Here is an 18,798-nt window from a genome sequence, read left to right as displayed (position 1 = left end):
ACAGCAACATTCTCTGACTTTCAATACCACTTATCAACATATTTTTTCTTCAAAGCTTAAACGTGCCTCCATCATGTTGATGTCATTCTCTTTGCTAAAGCAAAAGGGTTTATGCCTCTTGATAGTTTAAGTGGGACACTCTATCGGGCTGCAACGGGATACTTGTTTTTCGAATCGTACTGTGATCGCCCTTTTTACATGGTTCTAACCTTGTGCGCAGGAAAAATTCTAAAAAGGAAAATTTTCAGGAGAAATTTCAAAATGTATACATTTTTTTCACGCACCCTGTACATTTTTTACCCGCTTATCGGAAATATCAGTTATGAAAATGATCCAGTTTTGCATCATGGTTTGTGTACTTTATTGTATACTAATTAAATACCAGATTCTTAGGCCACACACTTAGCTCAGTGTGGACGTATGTCAGCTTGAATGTTTCAGTAATATATTTTTCCTACCAACACGATCCGCAATATATGAAACCTAAGGCAGAGAAGAATCAACGCTGGCTAACTGAAGTTTTGCGAAGGTTGAGATTGTGTGTCCAAAAAATAATAGAGCGTAAAATGTTTATTGCTAAATTGCTAAATTGAAGTTTTATTGATAAAGATACTCCTGTTTTGAAACACATAATGAAGACCACGCGGTAGAATGGATCAAATCATCCATTTGGAAAAACATATTTCTGTAATAGTAGAAAAACGATAGTTAGAGAGTCACACTTAAGACGTATTCTCAAATCTCATGCTAAGATCTCACCTTATAATGAATGCTCATGACAAAGTTTATCATGGTTTTTATCACACTGTTTTATTCTATTTTCAAGACTAATTAATTTTAGACAGTAGGAGTCTCTTATGTGCTTGTTACAAATAAAGAATATTTATTTTTAAGTTTCGTTATTCCGCCATGTCTACTCTGCAAGTACGCAGTTAACTATGAGGAGAAATAATGTGTGGCTCTTGCGAAATGCTCTTATGAGTCCGATGTAAATGGACGGCCCGAAGCCAAAGTCAAAAAAAGTAATGTACACACCTTACGAACAAAAAACACGTGAGGGCGTTAAGGATTGCCGTTATCATCGCGGCTTAGCATATTTTTAATTTGTACAATGTAAGACCTCCCTGACTGCACACTAATTAAGAAATACAAAACAATAAGTACACCATTCACGCATTTTTTAGCATTGATATTTATTTCAAATACCCTTAATCTAAGCTACTATATTCCTAAATACGTAGATATAATAATGGAAGTGGTAAACCTGGGAGACTTCAAGACGTTACTTAGGTCGTATAAACATTCACTATAAATTTTTACCAATTGCAAAATTCAATGAAACACAGAAATTTTTATTGATCACCGCGCTCCTGCAGTGCTTCAGCGAGACTTTACTCGATATTGGCTTCACTACTTGCAGGTGCTCCCTTTTTGTCATATTTGGTAGTTTCTAAAATACAGCCGGAATTATTGTCTGTAAAAATATCTTCTTGGAACACAAATTCTGCAAGCGATCTTGTCACATCGGCTATATTGATTCGACAACCTATCAGTTCTTCGACTTGAGGTAGAGAACAGCCTATTAACCGGGCAGCCATCGCTGTAGGGAATAAAGCTTCAAAAGTTCGAGCAGCAAACGGCACTAAATCGGTTGCAAAAATCTCTGTTAGCCGCTGGAAGCCACGTTGTTGTGCATTCGTTAGTGATGATGATGAGGATGACAACGATGACGACGAGTTTTCTGACCATAAGCTATGCAGTCCACGAATTGTCTCTGCTATCTCAGTTAGTTGAGCGTTAATGGATGATACAGCATATGCAATGGCAGAGGCAAGTGGGCATACACGTAGCTCATTGAAAACAGACAGAAGTGCGTTGCAATACACGGTTAGGGGTGGTACAACAAGAATGCTTGCAGGTGCAGACGTTACGAATGAATCTACTGATGCCGGATTTAAATCAACTGTGTCCCGAACTGCTACAAGGTCTAAGTGTTGTATCATTTGAAGACATTGTGGATGTGCTTTGGCTAGGTATGCGTCGCAACGGGTTGTCAGCGCATCTTGAAATATGGGAGTCAAAAGAGGGCGAAAGTCAGCACCTACACGACTGAACGAAAGGCCCGCGTACATGCATTGCGAGATCATAGCGTCTAAACGGCATTCAGGATCCGCGGCGAGGCTTTTACGTAGTTGCTGCAATAGTCCCTCAATCTTAGACACAAGCCAACCTTGAAACAAACATATGTCTTCTTCACCGCTATCGGCTTCTTCATCCTGACCAGCTGGAAATATTGCTTTGTATTGTGTAATCAGGTCAAATAAATGGACCCGATAGAGTTCAAGGAGACGACCAAGGCGTGAATACGCATCCTGCGATAAATCCTGCGAATCTGACCCGGCAGCCTCAGCTTGTATTAATAATGAATCAAACCACGCTCCACGTGTTTCCAAAAATCGCGCTTTAAGTTCATGCGCCGAGTGCATTTCCATACGCCGCAAATGGCCAATAAGACGCAGGCAAGCTGGTAGCTGTACTGGGCCTCGTAGTTGCGTGAGTAAATGACTTTGCATGAGAGCCTGCTGATGGCGCACCTCACGACCAATAGTCGCCACCAATGGGATATGACCGTGCCGTCTTTCTAGCCGCTTAACGTGAGCTGCTAGCTCAAGAGCCTCATCAAAGTTCCCATTTTTAACACACGTCTCCATTAGTTGCGGAATTTCCAGGATCTCCACTAGCCGCTTATGTCTACTTAGAGTCTGTGAAGTAAGCTTCCAACGTGCTGTGATGTCCTTACAAGTACTTGACAGCTGGTCGCACCCAGTAGCGCACATCGGAAGTTTTCGACGAAGTGACTCTAGCCTCTTTCCAACAGCTGCCATTTGTAATCTAATATCCCGTCCGCAATTTGCTGTCTGGACAAATGTTTTGTAATTATTGAAAGCCAACTCCTGGGTAGCATCCACTAGTGCTGTGTGTTCCTCGTGTAAACGTTGAGGCTCTTGAACGAGTCTGTAAATATCATACATTGACAAGGAGCGTCTTCTGTTAACAATATTGCTTCTCATTCCAATGTGTCATAAAAATGGCCACACTTTACGGAACCAAACCAGGTGAACTCTTGTTGTTAGCCTAGTTGTATAGCGCATTTTGTCCGCTTCAGGCTTTCAGCAAATCCAATAGAAACATGAAACGTAAACAGAGAAAACTAAATGTATATGAATATAAACATAGCATCATAAGATTATTGTGTGTCAAATGTAAATAATTAGTGCAAATATATTTGCCTTAAAAATAACTATTCAGACTCTAAAAATCAACACCATTTTAACTAACCTTTGAAGTCCCATTCCACTTAATTCATTCATGTAGTCTTCGGTATCCGGATCCCATAACTCGGCCAATCGCGGTTGATCAAGTACTGATAGTAATTCCAGATAGGAGCTAGGTTCGTCGCAGACAGAGGTATCCATCGTAACCACGATCTACAATAATCGCGATCTGATTCTACGATCAGCTGTTAACTTCAACTGTAAAGGCCAATAGGACAAAAAAAAACTTCAATTTAATTGTTGCTTTGCTCTGTGTGTACAGTTATCTCATATTGTTTAGGATATACTGGCTCAGTTAGGTTATATTGCTAATCACATTTCGTTTGCTAACTATAGGTCACCAAAGACTTATAAAGTTTATCGCATATCCAGAACGTTGAATACACCGGCCATGGCTACAGAGTTGACTACATAAAAAATATAACGGTTGGTTTGAAATCATGTACATCAACGAAGTATATCTCCTAAACTTCGTTCACCAGCAATGCTCCACTTTTTTTTTTCTGTACATTGGACATATACAATGTGTGCACAGCTGATGAACAGCCCTGCAGACAGATGCGACTGGACCGGTAATGAGCCGAGATGCAGGAATATTCTAAGTGGTATCAGTGTCTCGATATGCGTCAAATATGTCTGCTATATCGGTATTATTATGACAACTAAAGATTTTCAAAGGAACATGCTATAACGACAAAAAAGTGCTGCGATTGTGCTTTTATTATTGCAGTACCTGGCAAATCAAATCTCGCCCGAGACTATGTCTCTTGGACGAAAGATCCGTCGACACGGTTTTCCGATACTAGTGTTTACATAAATCATAACTGCTTTTACTGTTTGGAAATCCCTTATTAGTACTCACAGACACATTTAATAGATGAGTTGAGTCAATAAGTTCATCTTATTTTTCTCTTTTTTCATTGTATTTAATGAGTAAGCACTTTTTAAGCCAAAAAACATTATTTTAGATGAAACCACCAAACATCTAAAAAATATTTAAAAAATATGTATTTTTTACCTATCAAAAACAAGGTCTGTTTTTGAATTATAGTCTATTTAATAATTTATCACACCTATTGATTTATAATTCATAAATTTTATTAACACCGACGTCATTTATTAACCTTATAAACTTCCAACAGTGACCGTAGATTTTTGAATGATCATAGCTCTCTTCGGGCATTAATGAAATAATCTACCTTTTTCTAATATAAATTTTAAGCCTATAAATAATGTGTACCTAGTTTATGCGCTTTAATAGGAACGAAGTTATCATTATAAGGTATTACTGCATTACCTAAAAGCTAGTATTCGACTGTTCGCTGAATGCCGTGCCTGTTAAGAGTGTCGCTGCGTTAAAATAAAAGATGCACCAACTTAGTAGGAAGCGTTTGATTTGTAGGATATTTTGTGCTCAGATTTTTCAATTCAGGGCACACCGATGTCTGTTTTACATGCCGTTTCGAGATGAAATAAATTATTAACAAGACAGAAAAGTTTAACTTACTTTCTTTCTAAAAATAATTTGAACTCCTAGTGTAATAATAAACCTGTATGGATAAATGTTTATATTGACTAGCTTTAATGAAATCAACATTCAAAGCATTGTAGTTTACCCGTAGCAATTATTTTTATACGAAATCATCAGAATTGGTCAGTACCAGCAGGATTTCGAACTAAGCCACTTTGTATCTTCCAGTAGCAATTAATTTAGTAGGTAAATATTACCTTTAAACTTGTTTCTTGAGTTAATCGTTTGGTGCAACGTCATTTAGGTAACTAATGCACACCTCTTTGAATACATTGACATGGTAACCATGGGCATGCAGCAATCGCTGGTTCCCCGCCGGCAAATGCTTATTATGGTATAACCATGCCACTTCATAGGTCTGTTGGAAAAATACTCATTAAAACCAGCAAAACCCATTCAGGTCAGAGCCCTAGCGTCAAACAAGTCTTTGATGCTATATGGAAGAGGTGATTCTGTAAACTTGTACACAAAGTAAAAATAGCCGAAGGCGTTAAAAAAGTATATGCAGCATAGTAGCAGTTACACACATAAGTAATCATGGGGTTGGTCAGTACTAGCAGAATTTCGAGCTAAACCGCTCTGTATATCCCAGTAACGCCTAACTGAATGAAAAAATATCGTTCCAGATTTGTCCATTGAATTTTGTGCCTGGATCTTCAACTTCGTGACGGTTTTTAATAACTCGATAATAACACGATCACGCAGGAACTATTTATTTTTGAGTCTAGCATTTCTGTATTTTTAATCGAAATGTTTTTGAAGAATGAAAATGTTTCTCTATCGGCTTCAAAAGCAAGTTCCAAAACCGAAACTATGAAATTTAGAAATGTACCGATGTGTTGGACCGAGGTTTGGCTGCATGTGCTAAGATGAATAGGTGTTTAGGTCAATCCCACCAAATGTTACAGCTCTTTTCTGAAGGGTAATATCTAAAAAATTGTTAGATATGTAAATAACCAAAACCAAAGTCCCCCAAAAATAATTCGGCAGGATATTTTGTTTCCGTATTCTCATTTAGCCTCGAAGTATATAGAGGCATAACTAATTTCAAATAAAATTGCAGAACGAATCTGGTTTTTGCAAAAATGTATGTTTCTGTTTATTACTGTTAATAGTAGTAACTTATTCTTATATGCATATTGTACATTGGGCTCCATGTGGTAGACAATTTAGTACAATACTTGTACGGAGTTTGTGTTCATTTGCAATGATTTACAGTAAGTAGATAATACGATAGTACATTTATTTTTAATCACCAACACAAACTTGGAACCCAATATGAACAGTGTAATATATATATATATATATATAGGATATAAAAAGCTTCGTAAGCTTTGTAAATATCGGCAGTTATGGTTTTGCGTTCATTTCCAGGAAATTAAATATGCGACAAAAGTATTATTTTTTTCTTTTATAGAGTAACCTTTATGATCTCTGATTTCCTATTACGGGTGCAACTATTGACTCTGTAACTGATTTTAGATTCACTCAGATTTCTTTAATAAATGAATACCCTTCTAAATGTATACGGTGCAGGTACGAGAATTTATTTACAATCAGCAGCCATTAGTCATGATATAGTTATATATAATAATACATATATCATTATAATTATCATCATTAGTAATTACGCTTTGTTTAAATAATCAGAACAATGTACACATACACTGATATAATGGTACGCAACGACATAGTATGCACTCCCAGTGCAAATCGAGTCTTCGTTCGACTGTTCAGTGTTTTCTTTCCTTAACCAAATATCTCTTTGCATTGTCATTATTACTAATGCTAATATTGGTAATTGTTATAATATAATGTATGATCTATTAATTCCACCTCGCATATTTTAGCCTCTTACATGCTTACTTAACTTGAAACGCTTCCATTATATTAGATAAGTGCATATTATATTTGTTTCCATACACTGAAATACGCTGTGTATAATGTTAATACTTTTTTCAATGGTGGTCTGTTCTTTCGCCCTGTTCTGTTGTTTGTTCCTAGCGTGTCATGCTTTTAGCTTTCAAAGTTTATTCTGTCTCATATGTGTTTTTAATTCGCAAATAAATTAATGCGGTGTGGTTCTAATAGGTTCATCAACATGCTCCAATGCTACAACACGCACCTTTTTTGCACCTATACTTGAAATACTCATATATATATAATTTGTTTTTCATTGTGAAGACAAATCTATAGTATTCTAAGCATGTAGCGTACAAATACACATTGTATTTTCAATAATATTAAAGATGATTCGGTCCTTCAATTTTGCAATATTCGCTTACCTTCTACTGCAAATAATTGCTTTTAATAATAATGTTTGAATATGTGTATGTGTATTATAATTTTAGCGAGCAGGTATTGCGTCGTTTAAATACTAAATCAGTTTCTTAGGATTAATTTTGCCTAATTTCTAGTGTTAACGTGCCACAAAGTTGGCAAAGTCTAATTAGGTTAAAATTAAAAAATATATTCACAAAAGCCATCACGGCTCTTTTTCTTGCTCATGTCGTTACCAAACTCATCATAATTAAATGTCATTAATTAAGGACGATGATATCGATTATTTGTTCCCTACATTGTTTTTCACTTCAATCGTAACGCACTTCACTTCATTGTTTCACATTTTTCGGTTCCACTATATGTTCATTATCTCTTTCTACCAGATCGAGTTTAGCGTTCACTGAGATCCTACTCGTTGTTTCGTTATGAAACGGCTTGCACAGATTAGTGTCTTTTAGTTTCTGGCGTCGATTCTTTTTTCACGTTCACAGACATCGTGTCTCAAACTGTCCCGAGTGCTCTTGTTCATTTGTAGAGCTCTAATGTCCAGATCTATTTCAAGGCGCCTCTTGGTCTAGCATTTGCTAAAACATGTTGCGAATCTACGATACGTCAGTTCTCTATCTTCTTCCTTATATTTATCCGCATGTTACGTCAAGGTTCATAATATTCCTTCTATTAAGTATTACAAATTTTCTCGTAGTCACCCACCTGCTGCAACTCGTTCGTTACGGTTTACAAATGTCGGTCCATACAAATCATTATCTTCAGCATCATGAATACTCTCTTAACTAGGATAATTATCTTTTGTCGTTGAATTCATCGACTACGAAAGAATTAACGATTGTTATTTATTACTGTTATCATTATTACTATTATTCACAGTTCAGTGTATCAGGTCTACACGCTGCCTTCCTTTCCAGCAAAGGTTTTTCACTATAATACACACAAGAAGGCGTAAAAAAACGAGAAACGCAAAACTTCCAACTCTTTTTGTTTTTCCATTTATTTAAGCTAGTACACTAACAAGGAATTAATCTAGAAATGATTGATACCTTTAACAAACATGCGCTGATCTCCGAAGTTCCACATTGATAGTGTTTTCGTATCAAGGTCGCTTAAGTAGAGCCCCAAGACCTCATTGAATGCAGGGATATGTTTCTATTAGTGTCAATTGCCCGAAGGATCAACCAATGTATTTTGCATGATATGTTTAAGCTTGCTGATTACGAAGGAGCACAACCTTAATAGCATTCAAAGATACTCCAAAACCTCTGACATCAAGCCACCGGCATAGGGCTCAACTTCACTAATCGTTGAGATTTTCTCCTTCAATTAACAGGTTTGCTTTTATCCCACCAAACGATATTACAATCACCGCATGTATATATCGAACACTGTGATTTTGTAAATTTGATGGACGAAACACAAACACATGTCTATATCTACTTAGGTAACGTTCATATTTGAGTCACATTCATGTTGGCTGTTTCGCTCATAATAATTATTTTCCAGTCGTGATATCGCGCTGATTCGCTTACATGGAGCAAGGGCTCAGCTTTTAACAGTTCTGATAGTTACAATGCTCCGTTACAATTAATATGTATACGTCGACACTCAGTACTCGGTTGCTGTTATGCCACCCGTATCGTATACTTCTTTTGTTCAACCATATTAATAATCATCTCCTAACTCTAGTATTCACGTCTACCCAGAATTATGTTCTTTAATCATTAAAGAATGCTGTTTTCTTTTGGAAATTACCTCTTTGTAATGCAGTTGCCCCTGCCTTGTTTCAAAAAAATTCCCTATGATTTTTACTACTCGCACGTACTACGTTTTGCAATGTTGCTGTGAATGATTTCAAAAGGTCCAACATTTGTATTGATAATGTAGAACCTATTTCTTGGTCAAACCTGCTTTACTTGCTCTTGTTGCTCTGATTATTTCGATCAGTTGCCTGTACCGCTAGTTTCTTCTTGCCATGTGGCGTGCTGCCGCTTGGAGAGGGTGCTTTGGGATCGTGACGAGGTATCATTATTGCGTTGAGAGGCGAGGAAACATCCCCAGATGCCAAAAGACTAGCACCGGATACAGCGCTACTGTGAGCCTTTACTACAACGCTTGTTGTGGTCGCAACTGGCGCCGGCTTGATTAGAGCCGAGGGATGCAGCACACCCATAAGCCGGTCCCGATATTCATGCGCTCTTTGGGCTTCGGTTAATATCTCAGTCTTTTTTATGACTGTCGCTACTTTGCTATGTGGTCCATCTTCCTGATGGCCGGGTGACGGCGTTATCTTGCGTTTTTCCGCGATCACTGAAGTACTATTCTTCGTAGTGATGGACACAAACTGACCCTTCGGTTGTTGTTGTTGCTGTTGTTGACGTTGTGCTGAAGCAAGTGCTTTTCCAAATTTAGTGTTGGCCTTAGACGGCTTTGGTGGAGGCGGCGGTGGTTCGACCTCGGGTTGCTCACCTTCGGAGCTCTCCTCTTCACTCGACGAGCCTTTTCGATTGAGAAAGCTAGTAGGTGCCGGTGTTGGGGCAGGTACCACCCTAGGCGGCTCATATCGCACTGGATTCGTAAATATCGCTTGCTCAATGCTTCGTTTCAGAGCTTGTTCTTGATCACTTAAGTGAAGCGTATCTTTAAGTCGAGCTTCAATTATCTTGCCTACAGCGACCGTTTTCTCTTTTGCCTTCACGGTGGCCGTCGCCTGTCCACCCTGTCCTCGTGCCGCAGATGATTCGTTCTCTGCGTTGTTCTGACCACTTAATATTCTGTTACTATTTCCCTGCCCACTTTGGCTGACCTGATTTCTGTTCGTTTCACTACCGCTGCTATTGTTGCTGCTGCTGTTATTATTTGTCGTTGTAGTTGCAGTGTTCGTTGTAGCGTTTGTGCCATTCGAATTACTTATTGTGTTGTTCGATCCAGTTACTGACTTGCTGCTATGGGAAGTATTTGAGCAAGGGTGTGGTGCACCTTGTCGAGCCATAAGTACTACTCGTCCCTCGTCAAGAATTTCTCTTAAAAGGTCAGATGCCACCTCTTCATTTTCAATGAGTACACCAGTCATTTTATCACCTACGAGATCTTCGCAAGCCACTTTTTCCATAGGAGCCCGGCAATTCTCGATGGTGACTTCCGCGTGAGCTATGACATCGGAGCTGTCTCTGTCGTCAGTTTGTAAGATATCAGCTGTCTCATGTTCTTCGCGAAGCGTCTGGCTTGCATTAACTGATCGAACACATCCTTCTGGCCGGTTGGCGAAACCGCCGCGTCCATTAATAACAATTACATTCCCTTTTACCGAACGAACCGCTCGACTTTTCGCAGCCATGTGGAGCGGCGGTCCGGTAAAAACAGGTTTTTGATCAAAATGGTTTATGACAGTATGCGGTTCTTCCTCGGCTTCGTGGGTCATATCATGTTCATCAACGCCGTTCAGAGTTTCACAGCTTCCTTCACTGCTTCCTTCCCAATCGCTATCATTTCCCCCTAATAGGCTAAGTTCTGGATGGTTTTCGTGGTCTACGAGGAATGACTTGTTAGAGCTGACATGAGTCGTTGGCGCAACGGCTGTCAAGGCGTAATCCGCTATGGATGGGCTTTTGAAAAGTTCAGTTGATGCTGTTTCATTTGATTGAAACTCAAAGGCGTCTTGTTTTTCTCTCTCGAAGGGCAAAGTAGATAGTTGATTAACTTCGTCAGTTTTTAATATCGAATCATAGCCTTCAAGGACGCTCCCAGTCCCGATGTGTGTCGCTCGATAACATCGCAAGTCAGAGCTTGGCACACGTTGATAACTAATCTGAGCAGCTCCATCTAGTAAGAACCCTTCGTCCCAGTCTGCAAAACAAAAATATCAGCAAAACAAAGATCAAAAAGATACAGGAATCACATTTTTCTAAGTAACTCAATAGTATTGTTTTCAGGTAATTTTCTGCAACTATCAATAAAAATGTGATATACCACTATAATATTCAGAGCCCCGGAGTTGGTTTTTCCCCGTATCAGCCCCACGTATTCCCAGTAGGAAGACTACTGTGCTAAAGAAGGTAGAAGCAAATACTTTCTTGATGCCGTACAACACATCAATAAAACAATTATTTAAACTGAATATTGATCTTGAAGATGAACTCGCAATCGTCTATACATTACAGCTGTATTTCACGTTACAGTCAGTTAATTTTTACTGAGCACAAACATGTGTTCAGTTCTATCATATCATAAAAAAATCCTGATGGCTGCTCAGATTGATCAAAAACGCCATAAGATTTTAGTGGTAACGCCACAGTTGTGCGGTTATCGATCGCTCATAGGACTGGCGCGATATTGCTAAAAATAGTTTAAACTGAGATGCTTATGGCATTTTTGTCGCTGAAATTTAGGTCACTTAGCTTGCATATCAAATTAGTCAGTATAGAGGAAACAGCTTGTTCAGGCAGTTCCTTTGTGCAAAAATTCAACTTATGCGACGAACGTACGACGGAACCTGAACTTCTATGGCTTGAATATTTTTAACGAGCCATTCACACTTTGTGTTTTTAAAATAAATCCCCAATTATTAAAAAATGCTACCAAAATTAGCATAATTTCCGTATCATGTATTATCCAATATGAGGATTGTAGAAGTCGAAAAAGTTATTCTTGTGTAGTCATTAAAAATAGGAATACGTTTGAAGAGTTTATGGGTTGCGCTCCAAGCAATAAGCACATCTAATACAAGAAATAAAGCAGCAGATCTTTTTTACCTAGTAAAATTACCTGTCGTCTTTTTGGCCGCATTATAGCCGATTCTTGTAAAACGTATACTTTTCTCGTTAGTCAGAGTTCTGTCTTCAGCCATTTCACAAACTGCGCCATTACAATAGTCCCTTCTGTTTGAGAAGTCAGTACGATAAACATCAAGCAGCTCTTTCTGCCACGCGGGATAATCGAACTGGCGCCCATTTCGTCGCACGTACCCAATCACCGACTTGACGGCATCTCTCGTGAGTGCACCCGAATCTGCGCCGCCCGCTAACGTCTGAAATATTTCTCCTGAAGATTTTGCACTGTTGCAAGCCATTTGTGCCACCCGTAAAGCCAAACGACGAGATAAGTTGAGTCTATCTCCATCTTCCTTGTGACCATAATGTGTTACGCAGACTGTACAAAACAAGTTTATAGCATCAAAAGCAGCGACAACAACAACTCGCTTAAATTTTGGTTCCAAACCGAAGTACGCAGTACTAGTACAGCAAATCAAAATATGTATATGGTAAGCTATAAAAGGTAAGATGTATGTAAATATTTTATATTTACTAACGCACACCTTTCTTTTCTAACCAAACATATCAGGACCAATAATATTTATGATACTTACCATTGGCCTGGACAGCTTCAGTTCTACCTGATCCAGACTTGATGACAACCATACGAGCGGTACAGCGTGATCGTGGTTCTTGAGTCTGACCTTTTCGATTTTGGGCAGTTGCTTTAGTCCAGGAGCCACATGTTGCATTTTCCCCTCGGTAACGTCCAGAACGTGAACACTCGAACACCAATTCGTTGCAACGTTTTCGATGTAGCACAAATGTACACTGCGCAATAATAAGAAAGCAAGGCAAGCTTTCAGTGCACAAAGAGTATACCCCAAAATTACTCATGTATTATTGCATACTTCTATTTGACATCTACATATTTGTATATAAAACAAGCCTTATTTTCTGTCTGAAATTTTTAATCTGAATAATTACCCGATATTTGCTTTCCATGAGAAGTTTAAAAGCGATGAATTTGTCTAAGTTTTGGAATACATATATGTTTTCTTCTGGTCTAGTGGAGTGCGTTCGAATAAGATGTTTAATGAACTCGGCACGGTTAGTTGTTGCTAGGTGAGTTCCAGCCATCGAACAATCGATACACGTAAAATAAGACCTCCGCGCAGATGATTTCGGGCTCGGCCGTGAATGGGACAAAAAGGAATCATCATCCTAGAAATCACAGTTTTTTTTTCATGACAAGTGTTCGTTTGGTAAAGAAAAGGTAAACCGTGACGCAGCTCTAGCATATAAAATATGTGGGTATAATAATAGTGTTAGCGTCATTAGTTATTTTGTAAAACCGCTTTGATTGCACTTACATTTTTGTTCTAGAAATTAATATTCTTAATGGGTGTACATGGTCAAACCATTAACACAGTAATTCATAACCTATTACTTTAATAAAATATTTTGCCAAACCAAAATTACTTTACTTACACTTACTTTACTAACATAAACCCGCATCCTTTCGTGGACAATTCTTCCCTCGCGACGAATGACACGTAGAACCGTTTTAAATCGCTCAACGCTGTCCCAGTTTTCCTCACCCTCCGAACCTTCCAGTGAAAAATCGCTGTCAATTTCGACATCCGATTCCCTGTTTTAGACAATTAAGCAAATATTTGGTAAACCAATGAGATGGTATACTCTATTTAACCTATCTATTAGCTCTGTTATCCGCACATTTATATAACGATTAATGTATACGTACATTATTATTAATCTATACCCACTGATACCGAAAAAGCTGAGCGATTGCGAAGGAGATATCTCACAGGGCCTAGGTCCACTGTATTGAAAGTTCTTTTCAAACAGTGATCACTTGATTTGCTGACTCTGTATATAATTCTTTTGCAAACCCTCTCTGTATTAAAGCATTTATGTCTTATCTACATTGAATAGTTAACGTAGTATTAGTGAAGCGGGTTTGGGACGGTGAGTTAGGACGATGATTTTGGAAAGAAGACTCTAATAGGCTTAAGAATTTTGGAATAAAGACCACTGAATCCACTTTAGCACGAGACTTGAGTACGACAATAAGCTTTGAACCGTAAAGCACTTTCTGCTTGTTCCTCTTTCAAGTATAATAAGTGGCATCACCTCTATAATTCTGGAGCTATTTATCACATGAGCTTTCGCAGGCGAAAGCAATGAAATTGCACAATTATTAAAATAACAAATAAAACGTCGATTTGAAATCCTACTATGGGCAGAAATATATTAAGGCAAGGTTTAAGTCATAAAGCCATCTAATTAGACGGTTTTACGTGTCCCAGATAAAGTGGGTTACTGAGTGAATGTCAAAAGATTTGACAACAGTAGATAAGCAATGCCTTGCTTGAATGTCTTTATTCAACCTTAAACAAACGCGCTTCAAAGAGAAACGAAATTTTTGCAAAGATTGGCTGTATTTTACAGTTTGATTATAATAAAGGCACATGAATAATATTGTTCATGAACAAGCTGTAGCTTTAAAAAAACGACCGATGGTTCTTTCGCTTTCGCTTTAGAAATTTAGACGTGAAACATACTTCTCGTAATAATCGACCAATTAAGAAAAAAGTTGAAGAAATGATTGTTCGACTTGAATGAAACGAGAGTAGCCACATTCACCATCGAGCACTTTTAGGCCATTTGGAAAAAGCTGGCTATAAAAAGAAGCTCGATGTTTGGGTACAACACGAATTAGCGCGAAAATACTTACTCGACTGTATTTTTATCTACGAAACCCTAGAGAAACGCAACGAAGTCAACCCAATTGTACAGTGGTTTATCATAGATAATCAAAACACACATACGACTATAACGTCCGAAAAAAATGTGCTCTACATTTGACCGAAGTTAGTAAGCAGAAAGCTATGTAGCTTTTTACCATGACAACGCCAGATTACACACTTCTTCAGCTAGTCGGCGAAGACTGAGAAAATTTAAATGAAAAATTTTAATGCATCCGCCGCATAACCCTGGTCGGACTTTCATCTATCGATCTCTACAAAACACCCTTAATGGTATCTTGTTTTAATAGAGGTAGGCAAAAACCACTTGTCACAAGTTTGCGTCTATATACTAATGAACTTGTGGTGTTACCAGAGAAATGGAGGAAGCTTATTGATTAAAGTCACATTTAGCTCAGAAATATTGTTTTAAAATGAAAAAAAAATGCTCCATTTCATTTTGGCTTAAAAACCGTGAATACTTTTTCGATGTGTATCAGGTCACTCGCTATGAAATGTAACAAACATTATTTTCATATTTTCAGATGACGCCAGTTGATATCGGTGCGATAGTTTGCGACATTTTTTTATGGGTACCGCATAATTTGTATTAAGGTCAAAATTTGAGACGCTGATAAATCTGCTTTTCTTTCCTTTAACATTACAGCAGTGCAGGTATTATTTACCACAGCTTCATAAATTCTAATTTGTCGACTACGCCCAAAGTGTACAATCACCAATAAGAGAAGATGATGATAAGCTCTGTGTTCATCAGTGAGACAAAAACAGAAATAACCTACTTCTATTCCACAACAACACTCGACCTCAAACCGTTAGGACTATGGTAGCAGATGCGTAAGTTAAAGTTGACTATTTTCGATCATTCACCATACTTGCAAATCATCACTGCGAAAACCTATCATTTATTTCATCAACAATAGGAAGATCATTCAAAGATTGACATAATATTGAAGTTGCCTGTCCAAACTTCATGGACTCTTGTACGTCAGAGATCTACAGCAGCGGGGTACATAGGTCAATATTCGAATGGTAAAGGTCGCACATAGCAATGCTGTTACATAACATATTCTGACTGAAAACCAAAAATTCTGTCTACAAAAAAGTTTGAAAAATGAGTATTCATTATGCCACGTTTTATTTTCAGCGATCTAATTGGTACAGAGTGAGGTAAAAGCTTTCTTGAAGTTGAAAATTTCACATCCGATAAATCTGCAATAAATACGCAAATAATTGCAAAAAAAGATCGTACATGAGTGTTCAACACATTTGTAATACCTTGATGTGATTTCTATATTGTCATAATATTATATTATAAGCATTATTAGAGGTTTATAGAATGACTATAGCACAGTAGAGAATGATCATAGTAGTCATTATTGTCACTATTGCACTGCGGACATCTACTAACTCTGGTGCATAATAGATACGATTGATTCGTTGCAAATGTATTGTATAAATGAATACGCTACATCTTACTAATGTATTTCAAGTCGCCTTTAGGGTTATTGCGACAACTTCCGAGGTATATGGTCGTTACAGATAGTATCAGCCTTCAGTACTTACCTAATACCACCAAGACCTTTTGCAGTTTCCTTTAACTTAGCTCGACCTGCGAATACACATGGCCCACTTGCCGCCTCTGGACGATATCGTTGCTTCTGTACAGTAGACGGGGTACGAAGTGTGTGTATATAGACTTGGTTTTCGGTTGCTGAAGACATTTGTGAAGTTGCGTTATATTCTCCTAGGTCTGCGTTAAAAATAGGGTTCAATCGAAAGATGGAATATTCCCGGCTGGGTTCTCTTTCAGCAGTTAGATGTGAGAAAGTTGCATCTTTTACAATGGTTGAACAAGAAATTGATTTTACTTCATCTTGCTGAGTCGAACCAGTGAAAGAACGGCTTCGTCTCACCTAAAAGGACAATAATTATGAAAGCTAAAATACGAATTTGTCAAATGAAATCGGAACAAGGGGAATAGGAACCGCAGAAAGACACTTAAGTACTTTGCTTGTTTTTTGCGTTGCTACAAGCTGATAATAAGGCTCTGCTTGTGGATATCTTCAGAAGCAAAAACGATACTATTAACGCATTTAACGAAAAAAAAAGTAATTCGATGGTGAAATTTATTATTCAGTGAAGACTAGGACAACTAAAAGACATTTATGGATTGTTGTATTTAGTGTACATTTTTTTGTTCAGCAAAGAAGGCCGTTTATGCCCCGCTTAAATTGTAATAGTAATTATTATCAGGCGTGGCATCATGTGTAGCTTTGTTGCTGAAGGCAGATATTAACATAGAATTAGTCAAAAATATTGTTACAGTCAGGCACGTTGTTTAATAACACCATAACATTTCAGGTATTTTCGAATACGTTAAGTGGTTTCTGAGTATACATAATATTGAAAGCTTATTAATATGGTACCTTAGGAAAGTCGATGAGTCCTGGATAAATACCGGGTCCGATAGGATGGCCATAGTGGGACAGAACACAATAGACGGACACTCGACCCTTATGTACACTACGTCGTGCTATTAAGTGACTAATACATGGGCGCCATCTGAAAGATTTAATGAGACTAAGAAAGGTCAACAGAGATCATTCGCATTACCTACTGTATATTTAATAAGATATGAACAAAAATCAAGCACAGATAAAGAATAGATTGACCTATAATTTCAGCGAATCTCACAAGCAGTCACACTATGAAACTGAAACTTGTTAGACACATTTATGTTCGAAAAATTTACAAAAACGCGCGCTTAAATGAAATTGAACATGTAATAAAGTATGTTGCTAAGTTGAGTGTGTACTGAATCCACAGTAAATGGAAAATTTGTTTCCCTACTTTGATGAGTCGTGCAGCTGCTTGGAACGTTCAAGCCAGGCGCAATGGAAAAACTGCGATTCGAGATTTTGATGCTGATAATATTGCACACGATACGATGGATGTGGCTGAAATTGAATTTATTTTAATGTTACTGTGAAACATTTCTTCAAAAAAGTCACATAATCTTCAGTATATTTTCTCACCTTGTAAAATAATTGGTTTTATTATTTCACCAATGTCTTCAACGGACGCAACGACTATAAAAGAATTTTTTTCCTTATTCGGCTTTTTATGATAAAAGCCTGTCTATATCTTTATAAAAACACGATAATGCACACACTGGGTTAATTATTATATATAGAAGTAAAATGTAAAGCTAAAGTCTTTTTTAATGTATATAATTTTTTAACAATAATAAAAACTATGGTCATCACTGCGACATGCCTATAACATTGCTGCAATGCGAGTGATTCGCAAGTCACTTGCCGTCTTTTCTACTCGATAAAACTATGCCTTGGAACATCCGTGTTCAACGAAGGCCCAGGTCAGGCGGTTACTTTTCCAAAGCCCCTGCTGCACCATTCTTTGATTTAATAAAGGAATTTAGATTCTGTGCCGCGATTTTGTTCTTCTTTCTCACTTCTGTGGCAACTTTTCAAGGGTGTTATTGATAGCCTTCTCTAGGGTAAGCGTCTGATTTCGACCGTTTATGTTAAGCACCCGTAATGTCTCATTGTAGTGTCATACTTACGACAATGGCGGCAGGGGTCGAAATAATTCGAAACTCTTTATTTTTTTAGAAAGCAATGAGTCCGTCATCGAGTTAGCCTATTTTTTCTCTCACCTAATTTTCTGAATCTCGGCATCCCTCTTTGTGCTGCTTTTTTCACCATTTGCTATGTGGAGTTCCAATTAGATTCTCATTAGCTGGTTGAGAGTCACCGGCTTAGCTTGGACTATGTATCCTTCTAGATCGATATTATTATTTAATCCGGTGTCTTATCATTTAGTTTACCACATTGCCCGGACTGTGTTTGTTTTGCTCTCTTTTTCCGTCTCCATCCGGGCAGTGATGACTACTGCCAGATCGCTTGCGTAGGCTGCTGTACTCACTTCTTCCGGCATAGGCAGTCCGACTACTTCGTCGTAAGCAAGATTGAGAAGTATTGATTTCAGGACAGAGCTCTCTGACGCTTTCGCCGTTACTCTATTCCTTCCTACAATTTCCAGCTCGTATATTTCCGTGACTTAGATGTCGATAATACATC

The 18,798-nt window shown here is 37.9% G+C and overlaps 2 protein-coding genes across 11 annotated transcripts in view; both read right to left on the bottom strand.

Annotated features, from left to right (window-relative positions):
- Positions 1 to 1,174: 1,174 nt before the first annotated feature.
- On the bottom strand, positions 1,175 to 3,913 carry Cog8 (conserved oligomeric Golgi complex subunit 8). Of its 4 annotated transcripts, none has more exons than XM_022834956.2 (3): positions 3,652 to 3,913; positions 3,340 to 3,533; positions 1,175 to 3,015 (listed from the first exon to the last, which is right to left on the bottom strand). In XM_022834956.2, exons 2-3 carry the CDS (start codon positions 3,474 to 3,476, stop codon positions 1,392 to 1,394), a joined length of 1,761 nt encoding a protein of 586 aa, XP_022690691.1. In that variant the 5' UTR covers positions 3,477 to 3,533; positions 3,652 to 3,913; the 3' UTR covers positions 1,175 to 1,391. The 4 variants fall into 4 exon arrangements, with proteins under 4 accessions (XP_022690691.1, XP_022690692.1, XP_022690690.1 ...); XM_022834957.2 differs by having other exon boundaries at positions 3,677 to 3,913; XM_022834955.2 differs by having other exon boundaries at positions 3,782 to 3,912.
- Positions 3,914 to 6,392: 2,479 nt separating this feature from the next.
- Positions 6,393 to 18,798, bottom strand: part of LOC111261436 (uncharacterized) — a 49,400-nt gene continuing 36,994 nt past the window's right edge. For 5 of the 7 annotated variants that reach the window (XM_022834929.2, XM_022834935.2, XM_022834934.2 and 2 more), the window contains 8 exons: positions 17,549 to 17,655; positions 17,125 to 17,278; positions 16,262 to 16,611; positions 13,401 to 13,560; positions 12,897 to 13,133; positions 12,524 to 12,740; positions 11,923 to 12,306; positions 6,393 to 11,004 (listed from right to left, as the gene is read on the bottom strand). In XM_022834929.2, coding sequence (XP_022690664.1) covers positions 9,071 to 11,004; positions 11,923 to 12,306; positions 12,524 to 12,740; positions 12,897 to 13,133; positions 13,401 to 13,560; positions 16,262 to 16,611; positions 17,125 to 17,278; positions 17,549 to 17,655 — 3,543 coding nt within the window. In that variant the 3' untranslated portion in view covers positions 6,393 to 9,070. The remainder of the gene's footprint in view (positions 11,005 to 11,922; positions 12,307 to 12,523; positions 12,741 to 12,896; positions 13,134 to 13,400; positions 13,561 to 16,261; positions 16,612 to 17,124; positions 17,279 to 17,548; positions 17,656 to 18,798) is intronic. The other 2 variants (XM_022834932.2, XM_022834933.2) reach the window with 2 other exon arrangements.

This window comes from Varroa jacobsoni, unplaced genomic scaffold (genome assembly GCF_002532875.2).
Source record: "Varroa jacobsoni isolate VJ856 unplaced genomic scaffold, vjacob_1.0 scaffold_555, whole genome shotgun sequence".
Lineage (NCBI taxonomy): Eukaryota > Metazoa > Arthropoda > Arachnida > Mesostigmata > Varroidae > Varroa > Varroa jacobsoni.
Note: the sequence above shows the minus strand (reverse complement) of the source record. Positions and strands in the feature narration are given on the sequence as shown.